At 37.7% G+C, this 19,688-nt stretch overlaps 1 protein-coding gene across 1 annotated transcript in view; it reads left to right on the top strand.

The window, feature by feature from the left end:
- LOC309676972 (neural-cadherin-like) overlaps positions 1-19,688 on the top strand; it is a gene marked incomplete at both ends in the record, with an annotated part of 67,336 nt that overhangs the window by 37,061 nt on the left and 10,587 nt on the right. The window contains 13 exons of the mRNA XM_082489638.1: positions 77-263; positions 1,017-1,160; positions 2,608-2,891; positions 3,411-5,025; positions 6,829-6,922; positions 9,312-9,496; positions 9,707-9,936; positions 13,063-13,340; positions 14,203-14,417; positions 15,418-15,545; positions 15,965-16,092; positions 18,236-18,359; positions 18,923-19,103. Coding sequence (XP_082345764.1) covers positions 77-263; positions 1,017-1,160; positions 2,608-2,891; positions 3,411-5,025; positions 6,829-6,922; positions 9,312-9,496; positions 9,707-9,936; positions 13,063-13,340; positions 14,203-14,417; positions 15,418-15,545; positions 15,965-16,092; positions 18,236-18,359; positions 18,923-19,103 — 3,793 coding nt within the window. The remainder of the gene's footprint in view (positions 1-76; positions 264-1,016; positions 1,161-2,607; positions 2,892-3,410; positions 5,026-6,828; positions 6,923-9,311; positions 9,497-9,706; positions 9,937-13,062; positions 13,341-14,202; positions 14,418-15,417; positions 15,546-15,964; positions 16,093-18,235; positions 18,360-18,922; positions 19,104-19,688) is intronic.

Raw genomic sequence — 19,688 nt, forward strand, 5'->3', positions numbered from 1 at the left:
CTTTAAGTCCTTGTTTAGTTGTGAACTGTCCAACAAAAGGAAAGTATAGATTAACAACTTCTTTTTAATCCTTTAGATAACTTACTCCCTGTTACATGACAGTGGCAGAGACTACACACATTTTCACTTGGACTCACAGACAGGCTCAATATACAGTGCCTCAGTGTTTGATAGAGAGAAGAAGGGGTCCTATCTTCTAGAAGTCAAATCAGTAGACGGCTCTGAATCAGCTCGACCTGGAAAACATGGGAAGCCAAACTCTGGTAAAAGACAGATGCCTGTGACAAGCATGAGCTTACCTGGATTGGTCAGATCAATTTCAGAACAGAAGTTCTGAAATGCAATATTAAATATTAATTTCCTTTTTTTGAAGTGTACTTGTGTAAGAGTGGCCATTGTTTTATTTTGGGTTTGTTTTTGTTTTGTTTTTTTTTTTTTACTGTTTATCTGTGCAACAGTTGTGTCAGAGCTGGAAGAGTTATTTTATATGATGATCAGGCAGATTTTTTTGTTCTGAAATTTAAAGAAAAATAGGACTTCATAGCCAGAGTTTAGAGAGTATTTTTTAGCTAGCAAAGATCTTTGGGTAGCAGAGGTGTTTCTCAAAGCACTGCATATGGTGCTGTATTCAGTCAAAAGTAATTATGAAGTATGAAGGAGGAAAGTTCAAGATAGAAAATTCCATTCTCAATTGATGGCTGTACTTAAATAAAGCCTTAAAATTTGGCTTTTGTGGCTTCAGGACAAAAACTTATGACTAAAAACTGTACAATTGCCATATTAAGCATCAGTTATTCACATATTATCTGTTTAAACAAATTGGATGTGGCATTCATTTGATATCAAAGTGCTTTTGAGTAATGTTGGTATATATATTGTCCACAACCCTAAGGGTTTGTTTCTGTATTGTCTGCATATTTGTCTTCATTTAATGTGCAGCTAGACAGTTTAAGGAATTGTAGCTGACAGAAGTGGCACAGCTGAGTATTTTAATCTCTTGTTTCTTGTCTCTCTAGACACGGCCTATGTGCGCATTTTTATCAGTGATGTGAATGATAACAAGCCTGTCTTCACTCAAAGTGTCTATGAAGTAAACGTGGATGAAGACCAGGATGTGGGCTCGACCATCATTACAGTCAGTGCTAACGATGAAGATGAAGGTAAAGTATTGGAATTCCCCATAGCTGTGTCTAAAATATTAATGAGTTAATTCCAGCACACTAAAACATATTTAGTGGTATTAGAAAGGAAAATGTCTTTTTGTCTCTAGATTTTAAAACTTCTTTAAGTGTGAACTGATCAGACATGAACATTAGTTCATAATGGAGCTGTGAAGCATAAGTCAAATAACTTATTTTAGGATGCAATGCATTAATGTGGGATGATGGGGAATAATTTCTGTGCCAGAAAATAAAAATTTATTATAGATTAAATAATTTTCTTACAAATGAGTGCAAATAAAAATGTCCTGGTTAACTAGAATGAATCAGACTTGATTTCAGTGAGATTTATTTGCTTTCTCTATGGACAGTATAGTTGTATTCTTTTTTTTCTATTTTTTTTTTTTTTGGTACACATTCTCATATTTGAAACCAGACTTCCTAAATGCGTATGCTTTATCTACAAATCAGTCAGAAATTCAGCCATAAGTTATGTAAAACTAAGTACATAACCAGTGCTCATAAATGAGGGAGGGAACGGTGCAGACTTCCATCTTTTGGCCACGGTACACTTTGTTGAGTGGTGAAACCACAGTTTTTTTGATGTCCAAGTCCTAAAGGACTGTTCTGTCAGCATGTCTGTGAAGTGTAAGTACATCCTGGCTGCATTTGATTCCCACCCTACTCAAGGAGGTTGACGCAAATGTGGCTAAGTTGTACTGAAGGATTTACCTACTGACAGAACTTTTGGTTTATTACTTACGTTGCCTGTAAATCTCCTCTGTAGTATTGGATTGGGGACCTGATGTGATGGATGTACAGCACTTCATTTCTGTCCTCTTAATAAAGTAAATTATTAAAGATGTAACTATGAAAGCAGGGAAGAAGAGAAGAATGGTAATGTGAAGGTAGAGCTTGCAGAAAGTGTAAAGGTCTTTACTTGATCTAAAACCATCAGCAAATTGGTATTGCCTCTGAAATTTTGAGAAGTTCTGTTAGGACTGTCTCCTCTGGCTTGATACATAATTATCCTGTTTGTTGGTAAAGTCTGTGCCTAAATGAATGTGAGTGCAGAATGGTTCTATGGTATGAAGTACTTCGTGATAATTTTGATACATGCTGGATGTTAGCAAATAAGAATTTGTCTTTTTGGTCCCATAGCCTTGGCCAGTCATATTGATCCTTCAGTGAATTCGAGGGATCATAAGTAAAAGCAGAATTAATACTTTGTTGCAAAGACACATTTTATAATTAGACACAAATTACAATTGGATATACCAGAATTGAGAATGCTGATAAGTAATCTGACATAGCTGGGTATTTTAAAATTCAAAAAAACTATAATATCAAAAATCATTTATTGTATGATTTGTACTACATCTTAACATCCCATGTTTTAATCTACTTCAAGAAATGTGTGTTTTCTGACACTGTTGGTAATTGACAGGAACAAATGCTAAATTACGGTATCAGATCACAGCTGGAAACCCAGGAGGAGTACTTGATGTAGAACCAGAAACAGGAGCTATTTTTATTGCCCAGCCACTGGATTTTGAGGAAACAAAAATGTATGAGATTCACTTGTTGGCCTCTGATGGGAAATGGGAAGATTATGCAGTTATCGTCATCAATGTCATGAATAAAAATGATGAGACTCCAGTTTTCTCCATCAATGAATACTATGGAAGTATAATTGAGGAACTGGATGGGTTACCAGTCTTTGTACTTCAGGTAGTGTATGCAGTTTCAGAGATTATAATATATCAATGAAAGAGCACAGATTACTCTGGTACAATTATGTTAGTAATAATCCAGCACAGATATATTGATGAAATTTGATTTTACTGAGTTTTGTTGTCAGTGGAAGTGACAACAAAAAAAAAAAGGAAAAGTAATTACAAAGAGAATAATTATGATAAGCAGGATTGATCATTTGTGATCCTAAAAAGCAAATCATAAAGTTTTAAAGTAGCTATCAGAATACCATAATATAATACCTCTAAAATATGAAAAAACAAAATATTATTTTAGTATTAGAATTTCTACATTGTTATTGTAGTGCAAAGTGTATTTATCTACTCTGAATCGTTCCTCAGCCACCTCTCATTTGCCATTCATCTGGCATGCACATATTAATAGCAGTCATATGTTTTTTGCTTGGACTCCTTTAGACTGTAGCAGCATATAAGATATAATGGAATTGTTGCATATTTTATAATTTCTATGTCTTTGTTTTCAAAACTTTTGTAGGTTATGGCAAATGATCCTGATAGCAATGTGGATGAAGGAGATTTGAGATACTCATTGCATGGGCATGGTGCAGCTGATATTTTCACAATAGATGAGAAAACAGGCAGCATTTACGCACACAAGATGCTGGATCGGGAAGAGAGAGCACTGTGGAGATTTGTTGTATTGGCTACTGATGAAGGTGGAGAAGGACTTACGGGATTTGCCGACGTAATTATTAATGTGTGGGACATAAATGACAATACACCCATGTTCACATGCATGCCTGATGATTGCAACGGGACTGTCTTTGAAAATTCTCCTGCAGACACATTAGTCATGGAAATGGGTGCAGTTGATCGTGATGATCCAAATGTAGGTCTTAATGCTGTCCTCACTTACAGGATAACAGAGAATGTAAAAAATGAGTTTGGTACTGACATGTTTAATATCAATCCCAATACTGGTAAAATCCATGTAGCAGGGGGAATGCTAGACAGAGAAAGGACTGCAAATTATTTTCTTACTGTTGAAGCAAGAGATGGGGGAGGGCTAACAGGAACTGGCACTGCCACTATCTGGATTGCAGATGTCAATGATCACGTACCTAAATTCACAAAAGAGATGTGGCGGGCAACAATTCCTGAAAACAGTGCCATCGACTCGGAAGTTCTGCAAGTGTGTGCTACAGATGCAGATGTTGGGGAAAATGCTGACTTAATATTCAGTATCATCGGGGGTGACCCAGATCAGAAGTTTTATATAGAGAATGACAAAGAATGGCAATGTGCTACTATTCGACTGAAAAAAAAATTGGATTTTGAGAATGCACGTGAAAGGCAGTTTAATCTTACTATTACAGTGGAAGATCTTGACTTTTCTAGTATCACAGCGTGCCTGATTGAAGTTGAAGACTCTAATGACCACAGCCCAGTTTTCCTTTCTGAGGTTATTCAGACAAGCCCTTTCTTTGAAAACCTGCCTGTAGGTACTACAGTAACCACAGTGAGAGCTACAGACAAGGATTCTGGTTTGAATGGGAACATTATATATTCTATAAAGTCAGATTCGGATCCTATGAGACAGTTTGTGGTTGACCAACACGGTCATGTGATTGTGGCAAATAAACTAGACCGTGAAGTCATTCAAAAATACAGTTTAATTATACAAGCTTCAGATCAAGGAACACCAGCCCACACTGGAAGCATAACAGTTTTGATTAACTTGCTTGATGTTAATGACAATGGACCAAGGTTTGAGGCACCATACATGCCTGTAGTTTGGGAAAATATATTGAGGCCTGGGATAGTGTATATGAACCATACATCAAAACTGCTTCATGCATTTGATCCGGACAGTGAGGAAAATGGGCCACCCTTTATATTTTCATTGCCATCAGATTATCAGAATTCTTTGGATTTTTCTCTTACTGATAACAGAAATAACACAGCAACTGTAACTGCTTTGAGGTCCTTTGACAGAGAAAAGCAGAAGGTCTTTCATCTGCCAGTAGTTATAACAGATAGTGGGATTCCAGCTATGAGTTCTACAAACACCCTAACTATAACAATTGGTGATGAAAATGACAACTGCCATGAAGCTGGCCATAAGGAAGTCTATGTGTACAGTTACAAAGGTAAGTGCTATCTGGATAAAATATCAGATGCATGAATATAGCACAGTTTTACACATAATTTCTCTCTTGCAGTTCTCAATTTGTTTGTTTGTTTGTTTGTTTTTTAATGGTTTACATATTTTGAAACTGAAACTCCAGTTCTATAAACTACTATATTAAGTGGAATGAGTAAAGTATATTTGCAAAGCTCAGACCCGAGTGTGTAAAAGGTCATCTACTAATGATGATCTGTTGTCTGCAAACAAGTACGTATTGCACTTGCAGAAAAAGCTGTATTTTTATAAATCAATAAAATCTATTTTCCATTCACTAGTTTTTACCTACACAGAGGAAAGGGTTTTTGTGTGTGCACACATGATTCGAAAAGTATCTGACACTGAGAGATCTGGAAATGAGAACGGCAGAAACAAAGCAACTTAGAGAAATGGAGGTTCATAGAAGAGCCTTACTCAAAAATTGTAGACCAGTCCCACCTCTGCTGTGACAGCCACTGTGTGGCCAAGCAGGATAGAAATCTTGGAGGGAGGCTTTCTGCTGGCAAGAAAGGATCTGAGGGAAAGCTGGGTCAGTGCTTTCTTAGGGAGAGAATAATCTTTGGGGTGCAATTAAGTGGCTGTTTCCTGGAACAAGTAGTCTTTGAACTGAAAAAAAACCAAAAGATGCTATTCTGGATATGTTCGAGTGGTGCATGGTACCTAGTCCAAGCAATGCTAGCAGGAGAGCTGCTCTGTGGTAGCAGCCACCATACTATGAGGTTTAATGTCGTAGTGGGAGAGAGCACAGCAAATGTGTTCATTAAGTGAATGCTTTGTGCTTTTTCATCATAGTGGTTTAGCAGAGGATGTACAGTTTAACAATATTTTCTAATTTTTTTTCTTGAATTTCTATTACTGTGTCTTTTTCCTGAAATTACCTGTAGAACTTGACTTTAAACTAGTCGTGGTGGCCCTTATTACACACAGTTTATTACGCCTTTCCCTGAATATTTCATTCCAGATAGACTTGGCTATATCTCAGTTATCATTGCAGTAGTAGAATTTCTGATAAATAATAGCGAAGATCAATCTATAGAAGGTATTTTTGCAATGAGATGTTTTTGCTAAATTCAGTATGCCTAAATTAGAAGACGTGACCAGATCCTACCATATAAATGAAAGAATGAAGTTTCTAGGGTGGATTGGATCCAGATTTGAACCTTAAAAATTTCCCACGTTGCTGGATCTTGGCTATGGAATTCAAAGGTCTCCTTTCCCTGGAGTTTCTCCTTTTGCTATTTTAGAACAGCTGCTTGGATGTTCCACTTCTGTGACAGCTCACAGGGGCCTGAAAGAAGGGCCAAGAACTGGCACAGCTTGGTGGCTTCCTGCCCATTTCCTTTTCTCAGTCATGTGCTTCTCTCCCAGCTGCACCCCACAAGATGCTCTTCATCTTTTGCTGCATTCTGCTGGTGTGCCATTTGAAACAGTAGAGTAGCAATGAAACATTTGGAGATTAACTCCTGATGTGGTGATCTTTTTTATTTTTTTTTGTCTGAAAATTTTATATAGATTTGTATTTATGTATGATTCTGTTTTGTGGTGTTTTCAGCTTTTCTTTCATGTGACATCCATAGTGTACTCACCTTTCCAGAACTGGCAGAAATCGTATGACAGGTTATGCATTATTTTAAAAATCTTGGATCATAACCATCACCAAATTGAGCAGGAATCTGAAAATAATAAATGCAGTAATGAATGCCGCAGAATATAAAGTGCACTGAAAAGCAAAAATTAAATGCAAATTTATTGTAATTTATCTCAACAGGAAAATGGTCAACAACAGTGCTTGGGGAGGTGTTTGCACCAGATCAAGATGACTGGGACAATAAAACATTTCTCTCTGAAGGAAAACTGCTCAAGTGAGGATTGTATTTGTGTCAAAATGAGTAATATTTATGCTTCTGTAATTATTTTACTCACCAGGCATTTCTCTGTGTTCAAGACATGCATAAAGCCAGGGTTATTGAGCGTGTTAAGGAATGTACTTTCCGAATGCTCTTTTTCTTTTTTACTTGGGTAACTAGGTGTTAAGAAATTAATGCATGAAATATTTTTTCCAAGAGAATGCAGGATCACACCATGATGTTGATTTTTAGTCAGATGTCATCATTAATTTATTTAAAAATGTGCATTTTGTAAGATCTAATTATAAAATACTTGCCCTCAAATGTTAGAGTTGATGGAATACAAATCTCAAATTTAAAAGGGCAGAATGGAATCATTTAATCAAAAGTGGAAGGGAATTTGGTGATCTCCATTGATGGCTAAATTTACAATTGCGTGCAAAAGCCATGACTTTTAGATTAGTAGAGGTTTTTGCCAATTGAAATGTTGAATTTGATCCTTAATTCCTCCTTCTACATTATTTATTCATGTTATTAAATGAGACAGTATAGAGCATAATGGTATGCTGTTTGAAATACAGAAAATGGATGTGAAAATAAATGTGAATTTTTGTCTTCGCTGTGAATAATAGTTTAAAAGCTTTATGTGGCCCAAAATTAAAGACTGACTTTGTCTGTCAGCAGCCCCTGGGCTTGTTTCCATATTCAGAGGTTACTGTTCCATAATAGTGGTCATGGAATATTTCCATAATTACTGATTACTGTCCCTTTCGGGTGGCAAATGAAGATCATAGAATCATAGAATGGTTTAGGTTGGAAAGGACCTTGAAGATCATCGAGTTCTAACCCTCCTGCCATATGCAGGGACACCTCCCACTACACCAGGTTGCCCAAAGCCATGTCCAGCCTGGCCTTGAACGCCTTCAGGGATGGGGCCTCAACAACCTCTCTGGGCAACCTGTTCCAGTGCTTTACTACCCTCAAAGTGAAAAACTTCTTCCTAATGTTTAATCTGAACCTGCCCTCTTCCAGTTTAAAGCCACTCCCCCTCATCCTATCACTACATGCCCTAGTAAAAAGTCCTTCCCCAGCTCTCCTGTAGGCCCCCTTTAGGTACTGGAAGGCTGCAATAAGAGCCTTCTCTTCTCCCGGCTGAACAGCCCCGGCTCTTTCAGCCTCTTCTCATAGGATAGGTGCTCCAGCCCTCGGATCATCCTCGTGGCTCTCCTCTGGACACCCTCCAGCAGGTCCATGTCCTTCTTATGTTGGGGACTCCAGAGCTGGATGCAGTACTCCAGGTGGGGTCTCACAAGAGTGGAGTAGAGGGACAGAATGACCTCCTTTGACCTGCTGGCCACACTTTTGATGCAGCCCAGGATATGGTTGGCCTTCTGGGCCGTGATCGCACATTGCTGGCTCATGTTGAGCATCTTGTCAATCAGCACACCCAGGTCCTTCTCCTCAGGGCTGCTCTCCAGCCATTTCCCACCGAGCCTGTATTTGTGCTTGGGATTGTCCCGACCCAGATGTAAGACCTTGCACTTGGCCTTGTTGGACTGCATGAGGTTGGCTTGGGCCCACCTCTCCAGCCTGTCCAGGTCCCTCTGGATGGCATCCCTTCCCTCCAGCGTGTCTACCTCGCCAAACCACTTGGTATCATCAGCAAACTTGCTGAGGGTGCACTCGACCCCACTGTCCATGTTGCTGACAAAGATGTTGAACAGTACAGGTCCCAGTACCGACCCCTGAGGAATGCCACTGCTCTCCACTCGGACATCGAGCCATTGACCGCAACTCTTTGAGTGCGACCGTCCAGCCAGTTCTTTATCCACCAAGTGGTCCGTTTGTCGAATCTATGTCTCTTCAATTTAGAGACCAGGATATTGTGTGGGACAGTGTCAAACGCTTTGCACAAGTCCAAGTAGATGACATCAGTTGGTCTTCCCTTGTCCACTGCCGCTGTAACCCCTTTGTGGAAGGCCACCAAATTTGTCAGGCATAAGATGATATCAGAGATTTCATACAGACTTCATCCTGTTCCAGATAGATAAATGAGCATCAGGAACAACTTTGTGTGGTTTTGTCACTTTCTATTACTTATCTCATAGACCTGCCCACAATGGCTATGTTGAGTCCCGTAGTTCAACTGCACGCTGCTTTTATTCAGGATTGGGAAAGTCTGGGGATTTGGGAGTGCCAGAAACATCTTTTTATAAGATCTGCAGATTTTAATTTCTGAATTAAGGTGTTTCTGGTGCTTTTCTGAGGTTGTTTGCTAACTCCCATAAGTTTTTATCTTAAGACCTTTGTAGTAACATTTAAGGTCTTCTGAATTATGTTAATGAATAAATTAAGTTATCAATTTTGATTTATTAATGTTTCCTAATAGAATGTTTATGTCTAGGTCTTTCAGATTAAATCAGAGGACTGGTTCTTTGATGATGGTGGATAACACTCCTCAAGGAATATACAACTTAAAAGTTAGAGTTTCTGATGGAGTTTGTCCTGATGTTATATCTACGGTAGAAATCCACGTCAAAGAGATGGAAAATGAAGCCATACAAAACTCAGCCACTGTGCGTCTGTCAGGTTAGTTTTGTTTTGCTGGTGAGAATTTAGATCAACTGCTTCTATAACTGAATGATAATGTGATGTGTTATTGCATCGATACTTGATTTACTTATCACTGTAGGGCACTTTCTGGGGTGTTTCCATATTGTTAAACAAGAAATAAATTCAGTAATTAACCTGTGGTCTCCCAGGATTTCATGTTTATCTGTTTTTGAATCCCAAAATCAGATGTCACAGCAGAGGAGTTCATAAGGAGAAATGAACACGGCAAAACGAGACATGACACGTTCAAGGAATTACTAGCAAAAATGTTACCTGCTAAACTTAGTGATATCATTGTCTTCGGTGTGATAAACATTGATGGAAAACAGACAGATGTAAGATTTGCAGTCTGTGATGGATCGGCATATTACAGACCTGAGAAACTTCATGCTGAGATGGCAGCATTTAAAAATGAGGTATATTCTCTAGGGTTATCATGCATCTGTGTAATTCACCCAGATACTGAGTTTGTGAGGTATATATCCCAAACCTCAGTGGAAGAATATGCTTATACCTACAGATAAGGTTTTTTGCTTCACTCAGGACAGAAACGCTCATCCAGCAAGTGCTTAATGCAAGCTTTGTCCCTTCTCCTTAGTTCCATAAATAGCTTAGTCCCATAAATAGTCGTACTAGCTTCTGCTTCAATAAATACAGCCACTTCTTAGTTGCAGAAAGATGGTCGTCCGTTCCCATCATGGTAAAGTTGCCTGTGTTTTCTTCAGTCTGTCTTTCATTGTGTAATCTATCAGGCTTTTCGCAATATGAAAACAGAATCCCTAGAAGCCAAAGTGGTACTGTAGTACGGAGAATGTCTTGAAAATGACAGCTTTTTGGACGTTGCAGATGCTGATGGAAATACCCAAATCATCAGCTTGTGGTTAGACACTTACAGTAGAGGCTTGATGCCACCCAGATGGAAATTCTACTGTACAAAGAAATGACGGTCCATAGAAAAAATCCTGCTGGAAGGAATATGCAGGTTAGAAGAACAGTTACAGTAGATCAGTAAGATGTAGACAACCAATTTTATGATTGTATTTAACTCGCCAAAGAACAACTTTAAATACAAGGTGACACCATCTCCCAACTTTTTTTACTGTTATAAGGGGAAAATATTTTTTGAATGTAAGTTGATTTCTTCCTCTTTCTGATGTTCCCTAACTGTTCTACTCTCTTACTAGATCCTGCATGCCCTCTAACACAGTTACCCAGGCACAGTCTGTCTTGGCCCCACTTTTATTTTCTGTAGTCCTCTGGATTTTGGCTTTGCTGAAGTCCTGCAGATGCTGGCGAATAGACACTAAGGCTGCTGCCTTGCTCAAAGGCAAGATGCCACTGTTTGACTTGTAACTTGCCCTGGACAAGACAGCACTTCCTAACGTCATTTGTGGTTACACTTTCCATTTGTATGAATATGCTAGAGTCTGCCTGATTCTGGGAACCAAGCAGGAATGTCTTAACTTACCGCCTGCCTACATCTTACTGTATCTTAAGTAGTTGTGTGGATTATGAGACTCTTCAGAGTGACCAAGTAGGAAATACCAGAGACAGATAGTATTCTTGAAGCATAGCTACTGCTTCTTTTACATATTTATTGAATTACTGCAACAATAATATAGAAAATTGCATAGATTTCAAATATTCTGTGCCATAATATGTGGCAGGTGAATTCATCAAAGTGGTAACAAGGGGATTGCTTCACGTATTTTAATGAAAAAATATGTTTGTATTAATTATATATCACCTTTCAATATTTAACGAATAGCTCTAGTGAGTAATCACCAGTAGTTTTCAGAAAATCAGTCATAGCTGGAGAATTTCTCCAGTAGTTTTTGTACATGTGTTTAACTATAAATATAGAAAATAAGTAATTAGCACTGGAATTATTCATTGAATTACTAAATAAATAATACGTTTGCACTGGCTCCTTGGGATATAGCTTTACAACAACTATTTTTATTTAGCAGAAAAATAATCTATTCTAATACTGTAAAGGAGCCAAGGTTGTTTATATATGCTATGTTTTTCTATAACAGTATTACATAGCTGTCTAAATGTGCATTATAGACTCTCCACTAATGGTAATAGATGTAGGCAGCAGACACGAAACTCCATTGACAAGATGCATCATGTCATTATAAAGTATATTTTATGCCTTTGGGGACGTGTTTTTCAATACATGTTATGATATTTGAGGAGATACCGATGATTATAAAGGTCAAAGTTCTTATAGTGGGGAATTGAGATGACTGTGCAAGTTAAAAAAAAGCAGCACTTTAGTATATATGTATTTATTTTAGTCTTTTCAAAGCTTATTTTAAAAATATTTGTTATACATTTTATAATTTGAAAAAAACATATAAAATGTATAAATAAAGAGAGTCTAAGTCTGATATGTTAATTTTATGTTTGTGTATCTCAGTGTATACCAATGTGAGAGTAGTGAGGTCTCTTGTATTCAGGTTTGGACACTAAATACACATAATTTTAATGTATTCAAATCATCAAATACAAATCAAATTCTGAAGCTTTATAGGCACCTGTGCAAAATCCCCAAACAAGTAGAAGGAAGAAATCTGTTGTGCCAGGAAACAAACTTAGTGATAACTTAGTCCAGTGAATAGTCTACTGGCTGAAGTACAAAAGGTCTGAAATAATGGCAGCCCTGTTACTGTCCTCAGGCTTGTTGTGAACAGCTTACTTCCCTTCTTTGTGCTTTCTGCTAGTTCTTCTGTGTTCTGTTTGGATTAGAAGTTGTAAACTGCAGAGAAACTATTACTACGTTACAAGACTTTATATATACAGTGAGGGTCTTCTCTTTATTTGGGTGTTTGGGCTTTCAGGTGCAACCCCAGTTAATGATAAAAACAATGAACTAGCAAAGATCAATGTAGAATAGAATATAGTATCCAGTATGCTAAGTTGACTGCATTTTGTTTCAGACAGTTTGACATTAAATGTAAGTTTATGGGGTATGAATCAGTAGACTGAATCCTAATTGCTACAAAGTGGTCTTGTCAGGACACTCTCTGTGGACATTATTATTGAATGCAGCTTAGCCCTGTGTTTTCCTGTGTCTGTATCCTTATGTGCAAGAGAATGTGAGAAATAATATCCGGGTATAACTCACAAGGAAGAATTTTTATCCTGGCTTAAGCTAAAGCATGCCTGTTGCTATCAGGGTGCAGAGAAGTGTGATGCAGATGACACAGTTCAGAAGGTGGAATATCACTGCTGTCAGGGCTTTGGTCCTTGGAAACAATATTAGTAGGCCAGTACGGATTTAACACGTTCACAATCAGTTGGGTCAGTGATTAAGTTTTTAGGAAATACTGCTACTGTAAATTTTTTTTAAATTTTCCTGTATTTGTCAAATCATTTTGCTTGCCTGTATAGTCAGGGATGTTGCTAGTTAATGCTCAGGAAACTAAAGCATTCCATTAAGTCTGTGATGGCTTAGATTTTTCAGAAATTAAAGAGTAAGTAGAAGTATTCATTAGGAGGAGACTGGTGATGTGTTAAACTGTATTTTCTCTTAGATCCAGTCAGCTTTACAATTGAACATTTCACAGATCGATGTAGATGAATGTAGGAGTGCAAACTGTAGTGAGGGCAACGGCTGTACAAACTACCTCGCTGTGAGTGACATCCCAACAGTGACGGATACTGGAAGCATGTCGTTTGTCTCAGTAACAACCACCATCAAAGCGGTCTGCATGTGTTCAGCTAGGGACCGAGTTCATCAGTCTTGTTCCTCCTACCCTCGAAGCCCTTGTCTCAATGGTGGGATGTGTATTGACACTTTGAATGGTTACAGGTGAGAAAACTTGTATTGCAGATTCTCTTAGTTTTTTCTTCTCTTTTTAAAGTGTCGAGTGGAGCTTACAAGATACAGGTCTAAAAAAATCATAAATATACTTCTGACTGAAGGAGAAACAAAAAACCCCACGAGTGCACTGGAGTGTAAACCTAATGACAACAGGGTCTTTACTAATGGCCCAATAATGGTGCTGTAGTCCTGAAGGCAGTGGAAATAGTGTGTGAGTAAGAAAGAAAAGGCTGGGGAAGAAACGTGGTACAATTAACACGTGTCATTTTTTAAGAGGACCTAATTCAGTATGAAGGAATGGGAAGTGCGATCTGTTTTTTTTTCCTTTTTCTTTTCAGAAAAGTAATGATAAAAGTGAATATCAGTGGTAGCAGCAGGGATGTAGGGGGAATGAAATGTAGTTTAAAGAACAGGCAATAAGGAGTTTAGAAAATATTGGACAGGAAACCTGCTATATTATAGCATCACCTGGCATGCACTGGTATTCCTTTAGTGAAATTATCCTAGTTTATTCTAGCTGGGAATTAATCTCCCTGAGTTTTCTCTGTAATAAATTGACCAACTGATATTTAATGTTCTGTGTTACTTATTTAGTGAAATAAGTCATTGTTCTCAAAAACATGGCCTCAAAAATCCTTCTTTTTGATGGAGATAATATAGTGGATAAATATGCCTTGTACTCTTAAAGTGTTTTAATAATTGCCAAGCACCTCTGAGACTCTGCTAAAATCTTTATTGTTTCACTGCTATTTTTTTACTGTGATGTAAGTGCTACATTTGGTGCATGTAAACCCCAATAAAGTTGAACACTGGGGAATTTTGACTATTTTTTGTGTTTGTGCTCTTTCAGATGTCTTTGTCCTGCTTCGTTTCATGGACCAGACTGCCAGCAGACTAAGCACAGTTTCCATGGAAATGGTTATGCATGGTTTCGTCCCATCAGGCCTTGCTTTGAAAGCTCTCTCTCTCTGGAGTTTATTACTGTGGTTCCAGATGGACTTTTACTATATAGTGGTCCTTTATCAAATCCAGAACCTGGGAGTACAGAAAACTTCATTGCAATAGGTACTTCTGCAAAAGTGTGTGAAAAGATTAAATGTCTTTTGGGAATGGGTTGCCTGTGCACAGTGTAGTGGTCAGAGTATGAATTCTGTCTTTCCATCTTATGAGGTAATGTATTTTCTGGTTTGAAAATAATTTGGGACATTTCCTAATAGGTCTTTCTTTGATGTCTGTTTGTGTAGCCTGCACCTATGGCTTTAGGTCCATCACAGAGTTGTAGAAATCAAGGGGAAAGCAAACTAGACTGATATATATACATAAAAAAAAGAGTCCCCCTGGGAAACTGTAGTGGTATAAAGGAATTTAGGTACTTTGAAGATAGGTATTACATGATTAATGCAGTCTTAGTTGCATGTCATTCATATCTGGTTTAGTGAGAAAAGAAATCCACTTAAGCTGCTTTCAGTCTTGGGGCATTTTTGCATGTTTTTTAAACAGGCAATGTTTTGAGGGATGAATCCAGCCCCAGCATGCCACTGTAGGAAAATTTATACACAAGTAGAACTCATTGCTTTATGTTGACACATATTTAAAAGGTTACTATTGCTCATTTTTTGTGAATTAATATACAAGATGGACAGTATGGTTGCTATTTTATGTTTTCCTAATTAATTGAATGATTATATTATTGGATATTGTTAATGATTATTAACCTCTTTTTTGCTTTGTTTTGCAGTTACTTGTAAATTTGAGTGGAAGATGGGAGGGAGTAAAACCTGCATGTGTTAATTTTTTTAGACCATTATAAACTTGCAGATTGCTTATCAGGAATTAGTTCCAGTGTTTTGACAAAGAAGTGGCACAATCTAAACTATAAAAATAAAATCTATATTGAATGAGTATTTCTGCATAATAGAAGTCATAGAATATAATCCTAGTTATTTCTATAGTGAACCCTACTTGATGTGACCAGCAATACCATTAAATGAATACATTCACTTACTGCTAATACATCCAAAATGGAAAGATTTTTGTAGCTGAATCCTTTTTCATGTTGCGTTAGAACTCTCTGGTGGTGTTCCTGTGCTGAAGATGAGCCACGGCTCAGGTTTTGTGATGCTGCAGTTTCCAAGTCACCTGAATGTAGCAGACAAAAAATGGCATCGACTAGAAGTCAGAACCAATGGTCAGGTCAGTTATTTGATTTTTTACCAAATCAAGATATTTGTATTTCTAGTAGCATGTGCCTGTGCAGAAACAGGAGGGTAGAAAAAACAGACTGGGTAATTATGTGTGTTATTGTAACTGTGCCTGTAGATTTGATGAATAATATGAATTTTGGGAAGACAGCATCGTTAATTCCAAATCTACCTATGTTGTAATCCATATTCCAGGATCAGAGGAATGTTTTTCCTGTTTTTTTAAGCTCTGCAGAGTTAAGTGCCTTCTTTCAGCTTTACTGTTTATTGCAAGATTGAAAACAGAGCAGGAAAAAAACTCAACCCTTTTTGCTTGATGGTATGCAAAAAGAAAAAGATGAACATTTGATATAAATTGTTTATTGAATTTTACAGAAATTGTTATTTCAATAATCCTGTGTTTTGGTGTAGGATGTTCGATTCACTTTGGATCATTGCAGTGCAGCTGTTGTTTCAGAGATAGAAGGAATAGGCAAATGGCTGTCCACTGAAGATCGTGCAAATTGTGAAGTCTTTGGTTCTGTTCCACGAAGAGCAAGGTACGTTTCTGGAGATTCACTGAAAACCAGTTTATTCTAAGGCCTTTGAAAATGTACCTATCAAACTAAAGTAAAATTATTAATGACTAGAAGCATAGAAGTATTTGCTTTTCTCTAGGATTTTAAAGGCCAAGTCAGGACTTTAAAGCACTAAACAAATTTTAAGGAACCAGTCTTCCTCTGAGTAGTGTTGAAAGACTAAATGACAACCCCAGAACACTGTGTGGCTAATACCAGAGCTTTTGTGGGTACTGTGTACTATCCCTTACCCACAGGTTTTCTCTCACTTTATTTATCAAGTCACTGTAAGCCTGTTCTTGAAAACCTTATGAAATCAGGCCAGTTAACTTTTTAATGGCAATAACTCTGGATCCTCAACCAATCTTACTATCTGATTGGTGTAAGTCTGAGGGTTCCTATTGACAACTTTTGGTGAATGTATCAAGGCAGACTAACACGTCAGGGTCTCCGTTGGATCCAAGATTACTGGCTTTACAGCAGAGTGAGAGGAAGTGCACGTGTATCCATATCTCAGCTGTTCACTTCACAGCCTGGTGTACTCATATAAACTGCTGATTAAAGTAGGCTGGTACTGAGGTGCCTGATTTTGGCTGCAGCGTCTTGTAATGAGACATACAATCCTCCTGTGTGTGCTTTCCAGCAAAGTAATACAGCCAAGGTGCGTTAATGACTCTGGTGGCTTAAATTGTTTGTATTGTTGGGTGAGCCCTTAGCCTCAGTTTAAACTGAAAAAGTTGGAAAATCTTATTAAAAAAGCAGTTATTACATTAAAGAGAGAAGGATGTGTTCAGCTGTGTTCTGCAAGGGTTTTGATTCAGTATAATTCAGTCCTTTGGACTGATGCTTATTGCCCTTGCTGATGACACCAAGCTGGGAGAAATGACCAGTATGTTGTAGACCATGGCTTGGAATTAAAAATGATCTCAGCAAACTGAAAATAGGACCTGGAAATGTACTGTATTTTTCCACTGCAACAAAGGGCCAAGTACTGCATGTAGGCAGAAATAATCAGCCTCACGAATAGAGAGAAGGGAACAACTGCTATGTATCAGTAAAAGATATGGATGGCAGTGGGACAGTGAACCAGCAACGCCACGTCAATGTGAAAAAGGCAAGCATTACACAGTAATACCTCAACGTGTGTAGATCTTCAAGATACGGAACAGAATTCTTCCACTCTGGTTAGCACTGTTGGACCTCAGATGGAGTCCTGGGTCCAGTTTGTGCACCGCACTGCAGGATAGGTGCGTATCAACTGGGTATAGTCCAGAGAAGAGCAGTGACTGTAATCAGCTTGCCTTGAGAATAAGAATGAAGGAATTGAGGTCGTTTAAGGGAAAGAAGGGAAAACTGAGGAGAGGTATGATAACTCTTAAGTAAACCTTTGTACTAATAAAGATAATTGAGCTGTGGAATAGATAGTCCCAGCAAGTGTGCTGATCAGCATTGGGATTAAGCCTTGTAAGCAGATGCATGGAGGTCCTCCTGGTCATGAAAGGAGCACACAAAAAGGGAAAATAGAAGAAGAAATGAAAACAAAAACTTGAGCTGGTAACTCAGAGAAAAAGAAACCCTGTGAGGACTAAAATACGTGGAATTCCTTGGCTCAGAGAGATGATTTAGAGACATTGCAGAGCCTGGGCATGTGTACTGTACCTTTTAGACCACATTGACCCAGCTTTTAGGTTTCCAGCCTTTATCATACACAAAACGGTCTTTGTTGTATTATTCCTGCTGTATAGGATGAATGTGCACACACAGAAGCACTTGAAGGAGAACATGGTGTTTAGAATATCACAGCTGTTCTGACTTGAACACAAAGGTACCTGAATTGTAGTAGTGTCCCACAGTTAACTTGCAATAGACTTCACTGTCATGTTTAAAAAATAAATTACCCTTTATTTTAAAGGACCAGCTTCTGTTCACTGACTGACTCTATTTCAGAGAAAGAAGTAGATAAAACAATTGCATTCTTTTGTTATTTTATAAAGCCTCTATTATTTGGAAATGCAATGTAGATGTTCATTTATCTGCCTTATTATATAACATATATAAAAAATTTATAATGCCTATGTTTGAATGTAAATTCACATCTATTTTTATTATTGATATAATTTTAAAGGTATTTGAATGTGAACCATGTTCTACAGCTGGGTGGTGTAAAAGAATCGTTACCATATTCTTACCCACAATTGTTACACAAACACTTTTCTGGTTGTTTGCGCAATTTCATCGTGGATACTCAGGTAAGAGAAGTGTAATATTTTGCTTTAGCAAAGGAGTAAACTTCTTTATTAAATTTTTGGGAGTTTTGTATTATACCTGAAACTTTTGCTTCCATTAATTTATTCAGTGCCGATATACAGGAGTGTAAAATACAAGAAAATTCTGTTCTTTCTCTTATACTTAGAATAACTACCTTGAAAAATTATTTCTCAATTACAAACAGACGTATCTGTGAGCCAGAAACTGTGCCTTTGTTTATCTCCTACTTCATGCAGCTGTCTTCCAAGCTTCTTTGTGCATTCGGGGAACTTCTGAGTGGCAGTTGTGTGATGGTATGTTTATGCCAGCTGCCTGCTTTGTTAGGAAATATTAGGGTTGTTTTGCTTTCATAACCAGTTGAGTTTATTCAAAGGTAAAATATGATCTTGATAAAATAAGTTGAAATCTGAATGTCAAAAAGCAAACTTGACATCTTAAGCAATGCAGGCGAAGAACAGACTGTTGTGTGATGTAGTTATTTCTGTTTAAAAATGAAGCGTATTTCTTAAATAATATTTTGGTGTCATATAATTTTCTCTTGAAGGTATATGACCTTCAGTCTCCTGCAGAATCCCTCAATAGCTTTCCTGGCTGCACACTGACGGATGGGAGCTGTGAGACCATGGGGTCTTCTTCCTGTGGTATTCATGGGAGGTGTCTTGGAGACTGGGGCTCATTTGCTTGTCATTGTTTGCCGGGTTACTATGGCTATCGGTGTGATAAAGGTGAAGTCTGTTTTTCTGTTACATTGTTGATAGGCTGGTAAATTTTACAATACAGAAAACTTAAAATGTTTGCAGGTAGTGATTGCTGAAGTGGTTTCTGATGTTTATGTTATGTAAAGCCATGTTTTGGTGTAACTGCCTGCGATTATTAGCAATTTCTTTTCTAATTCCCTTTGAGAAATTACTTCCTCAGTATCAGATAATTTCTTTAGTCCTGAGGGTGTTTGTACAATGGAGACTGCATGACAAAAGAATTGTGAACAAAATTATTTGTTCTCGTAACAATTTTTTGAATTTGCATCCGTTTATACCTTCAGAGATACCTAATAACCTAAAAATGAAATGTGAGTGTGCTAGTACCACTTACTGTGCAGAATTAGAACTACACAACTGGAGTTAGAAATTACTGCTTGCTGGTGTCTGGAAGAGACTCTATTGGCTTAAGGACCTGTGCTTTTGGTATAGTAGGATCTTTTCTTTAGCCCTCACGGAGCCAAAGTTTGCAGCAAAAAGACAACTATAAAATAGCAGGTTGGGAAAATTGATTGTGGTACTTAATACTTTGTCTGCAGTCTCTTCTTTTGT

Source organism: Vanellus vanellus (assembly GCF_965231255.1).
Source record: "Vanellus vanellus genome assembly, chromosome: 12".
Lineage (NCBI taxonomy): Eukaryota > Metazoa > Chordata > Aves > Charadriiformes > Charadriidae > Vanellus > Vanellus vanellus.